General features: G+C 39.3%; 1 protein-coding gene across 2 annotated transcripts in view; it reads right to left on the bottom strand.

The window, feature by feature from the left end:
- Nucleotides 1-14,249, bottom strand: part of PPP2R5C (protein phosphatase 2 regulatory subunit B'gamma) — a 194,907-nt gene that overhangs the window by 169,212 nt on the left and 11,446 nt on the right. For both annotated transcript variants that reach the window (XM_075065685.1, XM_075065686.1), the window contains exon 3: nucleotides 456-615. In XM_075065685.1, coding sequence (XP_074921786.1) covers nucleotides 456-615 — 160 coding nt within the window. The remainder of the gene's footprint in view (nucleotides 1-455; nucleotides 616-14,249) is intronic.

Genomic DNA, 14,249 nt, shown 5'->3' with positions numbered 1-14,249 from the left:
GGGGTTGAGTATACTTAGGATGAGGAGGGCTGCTGAATCTGAGAATTCTGTGGCCCAAAAGCTGCTGCAAAAGGAGGAGTGGGGGTGATGGAGGAATGCCAGCTGCATGGCCTACCTGTGGGTTTTGGTGTGTGAAATCTAAGCCTCTCAACACTGCTTAGTCTTCCACACAAAACCCAATTACAACGGTTTTATGTGGAAATAAGTGAATTTCACCCTAACGTAGCTTCTGGTCAAGCTGTGCTCAAGTGATAATTACACATAAATCAACCTTGATTTTTTGGGCAGGGGGAGGGCGCACATCGGGAAATCTTCATTTCAATTGTGATAGAAGACAACATATATTTATATAAAGTAAACCCAACTTTTGGAAATTAAAGTGTGTGTCTATTATTAACTTACTCCTAAGAACTCCAAAACTTTAACAAAGATCATAGAAGGAAAAAAACAGATACCTTTTAAAGCTGGCAGTTTTTGGAGTTCCCTGTTATTGCTAACATTAAACCTTGAAGAACTCTGCCGTTTTTCCTTCTTCAGTACAGTCTGTGGAGCAGGTACTTTGATTTTAGATAACTGTGCTGGGGGAGGAGCGCTGTTTGTTTTTTTGTTTGACACCTGTTTTAAAAAAAAACACATTTAAATGTAGTTGAGCTTGTTAAACAGAACGATCTAAAAACAGAGTTAGGTTACAGGCAAGTTTGATTTTGCTAAAAACAGAATAAAATTCTAATCAACTTACTCTATCTTACCTCTGACTGCACAGCCAATTACTTCCTTGCTCGTTCTTTCAAGTCAGTCAGGCTTGACCAGGGGTCGGCAACCTCTGGCACATAGCTTCCCAGGGTAAGCACCTTGGCAGGCCAGGCCAGTTTGTTTACCTGCCACATTGGCAGGTTCAGCCGATCGCAGCTCCCACTGGCCGTGGTTTGCCATCCCAGGCAGAAAGCGGTGCGGGCAAGGGATGTGTTGGCTGCGGCTTTCCGCCACTCCCATTGGCTGTATGTCATATTGCTTTTTTCCCCCATCCTTTGCCTGTCTTGTCTTTTTAGGGTATGTCTACACTGCAATAAAAGACCTGTAGTACTGCCGTGTCTAGTCTGGGGCAGTTGATTTGGGCTCACAGGGATCAGGCTGCAGGACTAAAAATTGCAGGCAGGTGAGTCTCAGAGTCCAGCCAGAGCCTGAATGTCAACATTGCTATTTTTAGCCCTGCAGCCCAAGTCGGTGCTTTTGCCGTCTTGAAGCCACTGCCACCAGTTGCACTACCTGTATACAGAAATCAAAGGATTTATTTGAACTCAGCACACACAGGCAGAACTTAATTTTCTCCCAGTTTCCCACTCTCTCTCTCTCCATCTTCCCACCACCCAACCAAGACAACACAAAACAAGACAATTTGGCATTAAGATAAATATAGACAGCACTCCACCAACAGGTAGTGCCATCTACACTGATCATCATAATATGTTTGATTCTAGAAGAGAATCCTTAATAAGAATATAATTTCTCTAAGAGTAAGGTAATTTTATGAGTATAACAAGAACTGATCTAGCTAGAGACATTACTGCAAACTTTTCAATGCTTTTTTAGTTATCTGTACTGGAAAGACTCTCAGATTTACAATATTTTTTTTACACTGAAGTATACGTGTCTGCAAATACAATTGCCAAGTCTCTGTAACAATACAAAGCCTGTTCTCATTTTGCTATTTCTTGTACTGTCAAGTGCAAAATTGTTGAAAAAACACTGATTCCTGACTTTGATAAGTAGTCAGACTAATACGGACTACAGCAGGAGTTAAAATGAGGTACATATGGTAGCCAGCAAAGTATGATTTCATCTCAGCATGAAGTTATAGATGTAAGAAACCAGATTCAGTTGCATTTTCACTGGAATACTGTTGTCCTAAATTTTAAACTACTTTTTGTTCACCTCTTCACACACTACAAAGCATTGCCTGCCCATCAATTCATTACTTTAGCGTTTTAGGTGTGTGGTGAGCAATTCATGTAATCATTCACAGTCAGCAACAACAATGAACTCTTATTTTGTTTGTTATGAACAGGAAAACTACAGACGTACTGTCTGCTACCAACGAGAAAGCTGAACTGAACCCTGAGTGAATCCCTTCCTCTCTGGGAAACAACTCAGGGGTAATAAAAGTTCCGCTGGTGAGTGCTTTCCCCTACATAAAACTACAGTGCCCCCTCAAGCATACATCACACGCCTCTCCTCTTCAGCCACATGATCATCCAACCATTGTGGTGTTCTTACCTGCACTGCAGTCTCTTTATGACACTCCACTAGGCAGGTGTCTTTCATGATTGTGATCCAATAGGAATCCCCAGCAAGACAGAAGCACTTTTCCCTTCAAGTAGCAACTTCGATGCACCTGGAGTGTCAGACTGGAGGCGGTACCAATAAGGAGAGAACTGATAGTTGGCTCTAGAGAAGGTACACCCGAAGACGACTCTGGAGCAATGTTGCTGGGAGATGACCGTCTTCTCAGCAGTCAATGTAATGACAGCAAACTTGTCCATTAGCAGTCTGGACTTTACATGAGATGGGACCGGAGGACAATTGTTGAAGGAACCCACCTTGGTCTAGCACCATAACTTCTACTGAATACACTTTCTTGCGGTGTGAAGAAAAGCAGGGTAGATAATCATGAGGAGGAATCCAGAACCTGATCCTGGTGTGTTGCAATTCCTTAGACAAGTTGATACTAAGATGGTCAAGGGATATTTTAAGACATCATCCCATGATTAGGTTGGCTAGCTCCTGTAGTCAGGAATGGAGTGAGATTTGAAGCAATGGGAAACCTGGCAAGACTTGTCAGCTAGTCACCTTTGATGATCTTTGTTACAGCATCTTTGGTCTTCTGCAGCATCCATTTGGCCTGACCATTTTCTTGGTGCAACGGTGACAGCTTTAATGAGATTGCTTTTGGAAAAGTCCTTGACCTCATCAGAGGTAAAAGCATTTCTCTTATCGGATACAATAGTATCTGGTAACACAAGTTAGGAATAGTTGACAAAGAGCAGTGACCATTGTACTATACATTTGTGATGAGATTAAGATCACGTTGAGCCATTTCAAGGAAGAGTCAACTATGATCAGAAAGTTCTTTCCCTAAAAGGACCCCACAAAGTCAATATAGATTCTTGACCATGGTTTCTTAGTCACTTTTCAGGGAAAAACTGAGGCTTTTGGTGGGTTATTTCAAGTAGGCTGGTATGTGTTACACTCAGGCCTTGTCTACACTACAAAATAAGTTGACCTAAGTTAGGTGGACATACAGCTACCACGGTAATTACCACAATGGTTCATGTCCAAAGAACGCCCTTTCTATCCATGGTTTGTGTCCTCCTCAAAAGTGCTTCCACCAACTTAACTCTGAAGGGCATTTGGCAGCAAACAGAGCAGGGGGGCTCCACAAAGGGCTGACAGCCAACAGGTGATGTAAGTAACGCAATGTCAACACAGACTCTGCACCACCCTAACTACATTGACGTAAGCACTTCTCCTCTCGCAGAGTTAAAGTTATTAGGTGAGTGTAGTGGACAACTTACATCGGCGGGAGCAATGTTGTAGTGTACAAACTTACATATTTAGGTCAATGTAAGCTGCCTTACATCAACCTAACTCTGTAGTGTAGACCAAGTCTCATTTACAATTATTTCTAGGTCAGCATCGATACTTGGCCACCAGACATAACTTCTGGCTAATGTTTCCATGTGCACAATTCCTTGATGTACTGCATGTAAGATATCTAAGGTGACCCAGGGACCTCTTTCTGGAATAAAAACACAACGTCCCCTTAAGAGCCAACCTTTACGGCATAAAGCCCATGCTGACAGTTTAAAAATGGTTTGAACTCTACGGGCAGTTTCCCAGTTGGCCACTGATCCTCTCTACTCCCAATTAAGTTAGCCACAAGCAATGGGTCGGGGAGGGATTCCAAAACTTCAGCCGGAGGTGGAATGGCACAATCCAGCATCTGTAGCAGTATTTGTCTCAGTGCATGAGTGTTAGCAATTGACTTTTCTGGCTTGTAGACAAGCATGTAGTCGGAAGCACTTAATACGACCCTCCGTCATTGCTTTCACAACGACGTGACTGGAGATGTTGACCTGTTACTGGAGAAAATTCCCAGAAGTGGCTTGTGTTCAGTACGAATCTCAACCACACAACTATAGATGTAATTGTGGAATTCCTTGACTGCAGTAATGATAGCAAGCACTTCTTGACAAGTTTGTGCATTTTCTCTCTTGGCAGACCATAAGGTTCTGAAATAGTAGGCAATAGGTGCCTCAGTTCCATCTGGCAAGGGATGGCCGAGAACAGCTCTGATGTTATAAGGTGATGCATCACAGATAACAATTAACAGCCTCAGTTAGTCACAGTGGACGAGAACAGAGTCGGACATCAATAACTTCTTGACGTTCTTGAAGGCTTTTGCATGCGGGCAAGTCCAATTCTATGGAACTTCCTTGTCAAGAATGTAACGATGATGTTCAGCGACTGTTGCCTTTTTTGGAAGAAAACTGGTAGAAGTTGAGCAACCCCCAAAATGCTTGAAGTTCCTGTTTTGAATTTGGCTCGGGGCATCATGGATTGCCCATACTTTGTTTTCTGTCAGGTGGATACAAGATGCATTGATGGGATAATCCAATAAGGTGACGCTTGTAACTCCAATTTCACATTTTTCCTTCTTGATTCGAGTGCCTGATTTCTCAAATCAGTGCAAGACTTCTCAAAATTGCTCAGCAAGTTCATCCTCTGTTTCTCTCGTAGCAGGACTTCCATATGGTACAGAATCTGGAATTCTGGAAAGCAGAGTTTCCATAAGTGTTGGAAAATTCTCAGTGCAATAGAAATGCCAAAAACTGAAGTCACTTGACTCAAAATGCTCCTCGATGAGTAACAGTCGTCTGCACATCTTCAGCATCTTTGTCAACAATCAGCTGGTGATATGCTTGAGTTTTCCAAAGATTTTTCCTCCAGCCAGAACACTGAGCAGTTGGTTAACATAAAGCACTGGATAAAGGTGCTTTATGTTAGAAAGTGCACTTATAATCTCCACAGATTTGCATGTCACCATTCCGCTCAACTACATATACAGCCACGTAACCCATTTTGTAAGTGTAACTAGCTCAAGGATTCCCTGTAGCGCTAGCTCAGCATCAATCTTCAGACACGGGGAAAAGGTACATTCTGGACCTTCATGTTGGTCAACACAACTGCTGAATCCAAGTGGCGCAACATTTGTGGTCCTTGTAAACTCCCAATTCTTCCATAAACAACTGAGGGAATTTGTTGACTATCTGTTTTAGTTGTTCTTCATTGATGGCATGGATGCTGATTCTCAATAGTGTGAACCAGTTCCTGCATAAGAGGCTTTCACACTGACATTTTGGGGCAATGAGAGGCAATCTTGCATAGAAAAGTTGTACCAAACATTTACTTTACAGCTTCCGATGAGGTTAACTTTTTGTCCATAGTAGTCCCCAAAGCTGCACGACAGACTTGCTAACTTGGGAGTAGGAGAGGGAAAAAAGACAAGGTGTCTTCATTGACAGCTGATGCTCCAGAGCCTGAGTGGACTTCCATTTTGTACTCATAACCATTAATGAACACTGTTGCAAACATTTCAGAACCCTGAGATTCTTTGTTGCTCAGAATATGGTAAAGCTTCTTGATATCATTGTTGAAGGAAGTGTTGAGGTTGGTTGACATTTGAGGATGAGAATTCTTGTCACAGTCCTTTTGCTTCACACTGTTGACCTTGATCGGCAGACTCACTCAAGGCGACCTCTCTTTTTGTAGAATCAGCACTCCGCACTTTCGAACCTACACGCACGCAGAGCACTTATGCTGTCCTCTGCAATCTAAACAGATGTTCCAACAATTAATCTTGTCTGATGACATTGTGGTTGATTTCCTTTTGTACTGCTGAGTTTGCCAAGGACAATCGTCTGATTGTGACAGTGTTTATGTTGGTTGTCGCAACAAAAATTTCCTAAGTGTGCAATGATGCTGTTTTGGTGGCCAGGGCCTATTCCTGAGCAATGGCAAACGTCAAATTCGGCTCAGCCGTGAAGTGCTTTATCCTAAACTCCACAAACAAGGCGATCTTGCAGCACGTCAATGAGGAAATTACCAAAGTTACATTGTTCAGCATTATGACACAGCTCGCAGCCATCTCAACAGTGTGTTGATTTCATTTATGCAACTGAAATCTCCAAACAGATGGCATAGGCGAGAAACATGCCTTCAGCAAAGCTACAATTTTATTATATGTCTTGGTCTTGGGCAAAACAGGCGCAACTAATGACTGTATAATTATAGAATCATACAACTGGAAGGGACCTCGAGACAGTTAGGAAGTTTTTCCTTATGTTCAATCTAAGCCTCCCTTTTTAAGCCCACTGCTTCTTGTCCTATCCTCAGAGGTTAAGAACGATAATTTTTCTCCCTCCTCCTTGTAACAACCTTTTATGTACTTGAAAATGTATCATGTGCCCTCTCAGTCTTTCCAGACTAAGCAGACTCAATTTTTTTCAATCTCCCCTCATAGGTCATGTTTTCTAGACCTTTAATCATTTTTGTTGCTCTTCTTTGGACTTTCTCCAATTTGTCCACGTCTTTCCTGAAATGTAGAATCCAGAACTGGACAGAATACTTCAGCTGAGGCCTAATCAGCATGGAGTAGGGAGGAAGAATTACTTCCGTGTCTTGCTTACAACACTCCTGCTAATACATCCCAGAATGATATTTGCTTTTTTTGCAACAGCGTTACACTGTTGACTCATATTTAGTTTGTGATCCATTATGACCCCCAGATCCCTTTCTACAGTACTCCTTCCTAGGTAATGCACAATATTTGTACTTTCAGCTTCTGTTGTACAGAAATGTTTTTGCCTTAATTGCTTTTGATTTCAGGTGAGCTAGCAGGTGCAAAAAGAATATTTTCTTCATCTGGACTACTGAGTCTCACTGAAAACTGAGAATTCAGTTGAGAGCTGAAAAATAGGAAAGCTTGTTTTCCCTCTTCCAATCTCTGAATAAAAACAAGGTATGAGAGCAGGAGACCTACTAGGGCTAAAATCTTGAAGGGCAAGGTGATCAGAAACAATCAGTCCAATCAACTCCTTCCTTTGTTTAGTAAATCAATTTTAAATATAAAATATGTTTCGATAAGCTTACATTTTTTCTGCTGTATCCAGAACATTAAAGATAGTTTTATTTAACTAAAACAATGCTGTTTTAGAATGCTGTTTTTCTGCACTGAATGCCAATGCCCATCCAAATGCAGCTTGACACAAATCAGGAGCCAAAACGTAACTAAGAAATCCCTCATTCATCATTTTCTAACACAATATAAAAATAAGAAACTGAATAAATGTATTTTAAGCAATGACACAGCTTAAATAAATGTGTATAATTATAATGTACCCTTCGGTTAACTAAAAATATCAAATTTAGCGTAAAGGGGCAACATTTAGCTGCAAATCAACACATTTTAATGGTTATATACCAATCAAGGAGAATGGACTTCTCTTTAGGAAAATAACTAACAAGTATTAATGCAAAACAAGATTGAAATAACTGATTTAAATCAAAATTTCTTGCTTGCTGTTTTCAATCATAATTAACACTTATGATTTAAATCAATCCACCCTGACTCCTCATGTAGTTTAGTTACACTTTTAGTTTTATAACTGTTTTTTTGGCTTTTTGCTATAATAAAGAGTATCATTCTATACCCTGTTTAGAGACTCAGACCTGACAGCTTTGAGGGTCCAAGCTCAGTCATGACCCATTTAAAACCACTTAGCATTTCCAGAGTTTAGAATCCATACTGTTGTCGATCTGCAGGGAAAGGAGCCAAAAGATGGACAGTCAAAAGACTTTCAGATAGTTAACAGTTTAAACAAAATTACCAGCTCAAGCTAGTAATACAGTATAGTACAGAGACTTTTACTAAATTAACTTTGTTTAATGGAATACAAACTTAATTTCAGACACTGGTTAACCAAAAGAGGCAACTACCTACCACCTATACTAATTGCCTCCTTTGTCATGGGCACTTTTACAAGTACATCTCTACCCTGATATAACATGACCCAAGATAACACAAATTTGGATATAATGTGGTAAAGCAGGGGGGGGCAGGGCTGCACACTCCGGCGGATCAAAGAAAGTTTGATAAAATGCGGTTTCATCTATAACGCGGTAAGATTTTTTTGCCTCCTGAGGACAGCGTTATATCAGGGCAGAGGTGTAATAGAGAAAAATGTTTATAAACATCTATCATCTTTCATACCTCAGAGACTTATTAAGAAATTAAGGCAGCTACAAGTGTTTTTTGGAGAGATTCAGCAGCATGGATTACACATTTTGACAAAAAAGGAGACGACTTAACAAGAGGTTAGCATTTGTTTTATACAAGCTGACAATCCATATATTAATCAATTCACAAAAGTGTAACTTTCCTTCCCCTCCACCTTTCCCCACAAAAAGGCAACTAGCATATGGTATAAATCCCCAAACATACCAGTAAACACAAAGGAGTCTTGATAGATTGAAAAATACTTAGTAAAGAAGAAATTAATTTTCCTCTCAGTCCTAGTACTGATACAGACATTTTTATAGAAAACGCTCAGGAACAGTCCTAGCATACCAAATGCATTTCAATTTCATTAGCCACAAGAACAAGAGAAACAAATTAACGAAACTGCCTCCTTCAAAACCCTTCTGTTAAAGGATTAGATTTTTTATATATTTCCCCTTTTATTTTGATTTAATAATTAAATGAATAAAATTGTTTTTCACTGTGCATCTGATGTGCTATAGTTCTTTCTAATCATGTGCCATTTAACATGTATTTTTAGAAACAAACTCCTACCCTAAAGCTATAATAAATCCAAAATTATATTTAGCGTCCTCAAGTTTTAACTGCAAAAAATGGCAAGTTATCTTAAAACAATAAGTGAAATATTCACAGAAGAAAAAATTAAATAAGGAAATAAGTAGTTGTAGATGGACAGTTAGATGTGAGGAAGCAGGTAATGTACACGCTTTGCATAAAAAGTACTTCTTTCACCAGTGGCCAACAGAAGTATCAGTAAACACAATCACAGCAATGAAAGTTTTAGTTATCCTTTATCGTCCTTTGTTTTATTTTTCAAAATTGTCCCACTTGGGTTTTTTGTGCCACCTCCTCTTAGAAATCCACCCACCAATACAGTAACTGTATACATTTTGGTAAAGCTGTTTTTTAATCCTGTGGAGCCAACCTTGCCAACAGCCTTTGTTGGTACTTGATATTTGAAACACTGGGAAATTGCTTACTTCAAAATCTCTATGCAAGCACCTATACACAGCCAGCTTTCCGTGCAATTGTTACAGACTGCTCTCACTTAGAATTTCTGCCAACAGAAGTTCCTGCCCTGTGAATTTCTTGGATTACTTATCACTATTAAGGCAATTAAGGTAAAAATGAGATATCAACACTTGTCTTTTAGTGATTTGGAATTTGTTGTTACAACAGGATTCAGGACATTTTCTACATTTAAATGAAAAATTTCAAAATTCCAGATCTTCACAAAATTCTCAGAAATTGTTAGATGTATGCTCGTGAAAAAAATCCACTGAAAAAGTGTTACTGGTGGTTTATTAGTACAGTCCGTACTGCTAAGGAGGCTTTTTAAAAATAGAGAATATCCTCCCATAGAGTTATCACATAAGAAACTAATCCAGTTTCCACTGCAGTATTAAAAAAATAAAATAAAAAGCACTTTTAAGAAACTCACAAGTGAAGAAAAAAGTTTGGGCATTTACAAGATATACCACCTTTTTAGTAATTAATAGCTTTCACTAGTTAAACAGACCACTGAATACTTGCAGCCAGAAAGCAAAAAGGAAGAAGTCATAAAAACATTAGTATTCTCTCACCCTTTTGTTGGGCGGGAGGAGTAAAACATTTCCTCTGGGTTCTTATAGAATGTTGAAGAAGTCTTATTTTATTGGTCCTCCTTTAGATTCCTTTAGATAATAAGGCCACAATTTTGTAATTGGAATAATATTCTTGAGAGAAAAATGCCACCAATTTACTCAGCCCAGGAACCTGAAAGTTTGAAAAGTAAAACTATCAACAATTGCAAAGTTCATGACCTACAACTGGTGCACTTGAGTGTACTCTGTGTGGCAGCAAGCATACTGAAAAGTGACATGTGAGATACTGGCAAGGCAAGACCCAATTCACAGATTGTGGGCCAGTATCCAACACACTTCAATAGTGTTTAATCACAAAAAAGTCTGGTTTAATTTGTGGATTGTGAATTAGTTTTCAAAGTAGTATTACAAACAGGTTAACAACGTCTGACACTGGGTCAAATTATTTTCAGCAAGATAGCTAACAGAAATTAAAAAATGGCTACTGTAATTTGTAAGTTTTACTTTGTTGTTACATTCTAGAGTTTGTTCCTCCTGAAAAGCACATTTTACTGTTTGAACTTTCCAGATTTCTAAATAAGTTTCATTGAACAAATTCTGATATATCAACTTAAGAACACAGATACAGAAGAAACTAGTCCTTCCCCTATCCCCTTACCCCAAAAAAGACAACTAGAGTATGGTATAAAGTTTTGATACTTGGACACTATCCAAATCATAGTTCATATTCATATTCTCTTATGTGGAGGAAGAATCAGCATGCATTTTGAAAAGGGAAATCATGCCATGCCAATCTATTAGTATTCTTTGAAGGTGTCAACAAACATGCAGACAAGGATGATCCAATGGATATAGTATACTGTACTTGGACTTTCAGAAAATCTTTGACAAGGTCCCTCACCAAAGGCTCTTAAGCAAAATAAGCAGTCGTAGGATAACAGGAAGGACCTCTCATAGATCAGTAACTGGTTAAAAGATAGGAAACAAAGGGCAGGAATAAATGGCCACTTGTGACAGTGGAGAGAGGTAACTAGCGGGGCCGGGCCCCCAAGGATCTGTAGTGAGTCCAGTGCCATTTAACACAGTCATAAGCGATCTGGAAAGGGGAGTAAACAGTGAGGTGACCAAGTTTGAAAACAAAACAAAATTACTTAAGATAATTAAGTCCAAAGCTGACTGCAAAGAGTTACAATGGCATCTCACAAAACTGGGTGACCAGGTAACAAAATGGCAGATGAAATTCAATGATGATAAATGCAAACTAAAGCATACTGCAAAACATAAAACATCACTCCAACTACAGATACAAAATAATGGGGTCTAAATTAGCTGTAACTATTTAAGAAAGGTCTCTTAGAATCATCATGGATAATTCTCTGAAAAAATCTGCTCAATGTGCAAAGCCTAACAATGTCATTAGGAAAGGGATAAAAACAGAAAACATCATAATGCCATTATATAAATCCATGGTATACTCTCACCTTGAATACTGCATGCAGTTTTGATTACCCCATCTCAAAAAAGATACATTAGAACTGGAAAAAATACAGAGAAGGGCAACAAAAAATTATTAAGGTTATGGAACAACTTCCATGAGCAGAGATTAAAAAGACAGCTCCTTCATCTTGGAAAAGAGACTGCTAAGAGGGGATACAATAGAGGTCTATAAACTCATGAATGGTGTGGAGAAAGTGAATAGGGAAATGTGTAAACAACAAAAACAAGGGGTCACCCAACTAAATTAATAGGCAGAAGGCTTAGAACAAACATAAGGAAGTACTTCTTCACACAACACACAGTCAACTTGTTGCCAGGGGATAGTCATTAGGCAACTACACATATATTTCTCATAATTATGAACAACAGATTAAATTGTTCTGACATGATTACAGTGAATGCATTAACCTGTAGAATAACTATCCAAACAGTATACTTTTATGCTACTGCAACAGTTAATGGTGACCTGCAAAGGAAAAAAAATGGGTTTGTTCTTTTTTTGTTTAAGATATATGAAGAAGCCATAAGGGTTTTATTTCTCTCTCTCTCACTCACACATTTTAACATTAAAAATATTAGGAATATTAAAAGTCAGGTTTCCTCTGGCTCTTCTATCAAAGGTCAGATATGGATTGAGCGTCATGTAAACTCTCACCTTGTGTTTGAAGTGTTGAGTTAAATATTCAGACTTCTCCGCCCACACACAAACCTCTCCTAATGTTTCTCAGGCATTTGAAGTGAATTAGCATTAAACCCAAGCAAACAAGAGTACACCAGAGTTTTAAGTAGCCTAGATAAAGATCACTTTCCCTCTCAAGCAGGTTGCACTTGTGGGGTATCTCTGTCATCCTACCAGTCCTTTTAATCTTCCTGGAAATAGAGAATATGATCATGCTGACCAATGTTCTTTCATTGGTTCCTTGTACTCATTTGCATACCTGTTGTCCTTGTCTTATATTTAGACCGTATACTCTCTGGGGCACAGACAATCTTTGTTCAATCTCTGAATAGCACCTAGCCCAATGGGGTCTTGGGCCCAAGACTGGATCTCTAACCACTATGGCAATACCAATAAATAATAAAATTCTCCAACATCAAGCTACAGGGGCTGAGCAGGATCTTCCCTTCAGCTGCTGCTCCAGCAACCACTGTGGTGGCTGGGCACAGAACTAGAGCAGGGAAACCGTCTCTATTGTATCTCGATGCTCGCCTGCTGACAACCAGGCAGCATGGAGGAGAAAGAAGATACAACCTAAAACTAAATGAAAAAAGTGGAGAGGAACAAGAAGTGGGGGAAAAAAAAACTATACCCACAACAGCATCCTCCCCACAAAACTTATAACTAAACAATTGAACCCATTAGCCTCGAGTCTCAACATCTCTTTGCTGCATAGCAATTAGCTCTGTGAAATCTGCTGGCAAAGTACGTGTCTCCATCCTCCTCAAGCGGTAGTTCCATAGATGAAATGAGCCTTCTATTGCTACCAGTGACTATTAGCTCAAGAGGCGGCGGACTGTGTTGTGGATTTAATGATCTCAACCTTACTGATAACCCATGGTAGCAAACAATACACTTCCACATGACAAAAACTGAAAAAACAATTTCCAAGTATTTAAAAAAAACACTTAGGAAATTACATAAATGACATTAAAAGAAGGTTAAGGTGACAAAGTCAAGTGTTCAAAAGTTAACATATGCCAGAAATTGGCTGGTGTATTCACATTATGGTATAGTAGTTACATGATCACGTTACTTTTTCCACAGGAATTCTGACTCATTAAGCACATAGACTGGACGGTACTCTTGGGATGAATCAAGGTTGTGTACCGAAAGAGACTTGTGTGTAAGATCTCTGCCTCATTTGCTGAGGTTGGAAAGTGTGTGATAAACCAGCAGGGAAAAACAAGAAGAGAAAGGATGGTCTTATGGTCAAGGCAGCTGAATGCAATCCTAGAGAACTGGACTCTATCCTTGCATCTGCTACAGAACTGCTAGGCAAGGCTAGTCAAATTAGACACCAAACCAAACTGGTCATAGGTAGCTACTGTGCTCTCCTCATATTCTAAGTACCCAACCTAAGACACCTGGGGTCAGATTTACCAGCTGCACCTGATGTCAATGGAAATTATAATCTGAACATATGAAGTGCTATAAAATACAAATCACTTTGAAAAATCAGATTCTAGGCTTTTCAAATTGGGCACCCAGAATTAGAGGAAATTTCTGATAATTCTGGCTTTAATCTGTGCCTCAATTCCCTATCTGTAAAACAAGGATAATGCCACTCCCGTACATCACAGGGGTATTGTGAAAGTAAATTCATTAATGTTTGTAAAGCACTCAAATATTATAATGCAGCATCACAGAAAAGCCAATGAAGAAATATATAATTCTGTGTTCACTGAAGGGTTTAGATGGTATTAAAGTATGCATAGGGCCATACATTAAATGATAAGAAATCACAGAAACTGTAGAAATGTAGGACTGGATGGGACCTCAATCAGTCATCCAATCCAGTCCCCAACACTGAAGCAGGACTAAGTATTATCTAGACCATCCTTGACAGGTGTTTGCCCAACCTGTTCTTAAAAACCTCTAATGATGGAGATTCCACAAACTCCCTCGGTAATTTGTTCTAGTGCTTAACTACCCTTACAGTTAGGAAGTTTTCCCTACTGTCTAACCTGACTCTCCCTTGCTGCAATACAAGCCTGTTACTTCTTGTCCTCTCCTCAGTGGTTAAGGAGACAATTTATCGCCCTCCTCTTTATAACAACCTTTAACATATTTG

The sequence above is a fragment of the Chelonoidis abingdonii genome, chromosome 4 (assembly GCF_003597395.2).
Source record: "Chelonoidis abingdonii isolate Lonesome George chromosome 4, CheloAbing_2.0, whole genome shotgun sequence".
In the NCBI taxonomy this organism is placed as follows: domain Eukaryota; kingdom Metazoa; phylum Chordata; order Testudines; family Testudinidae; genus Chelonoidis; species Chelonoidis abingdonii.
This window is presented reverse-complemented; position numbering and strand designations above follow the sequence as displayed.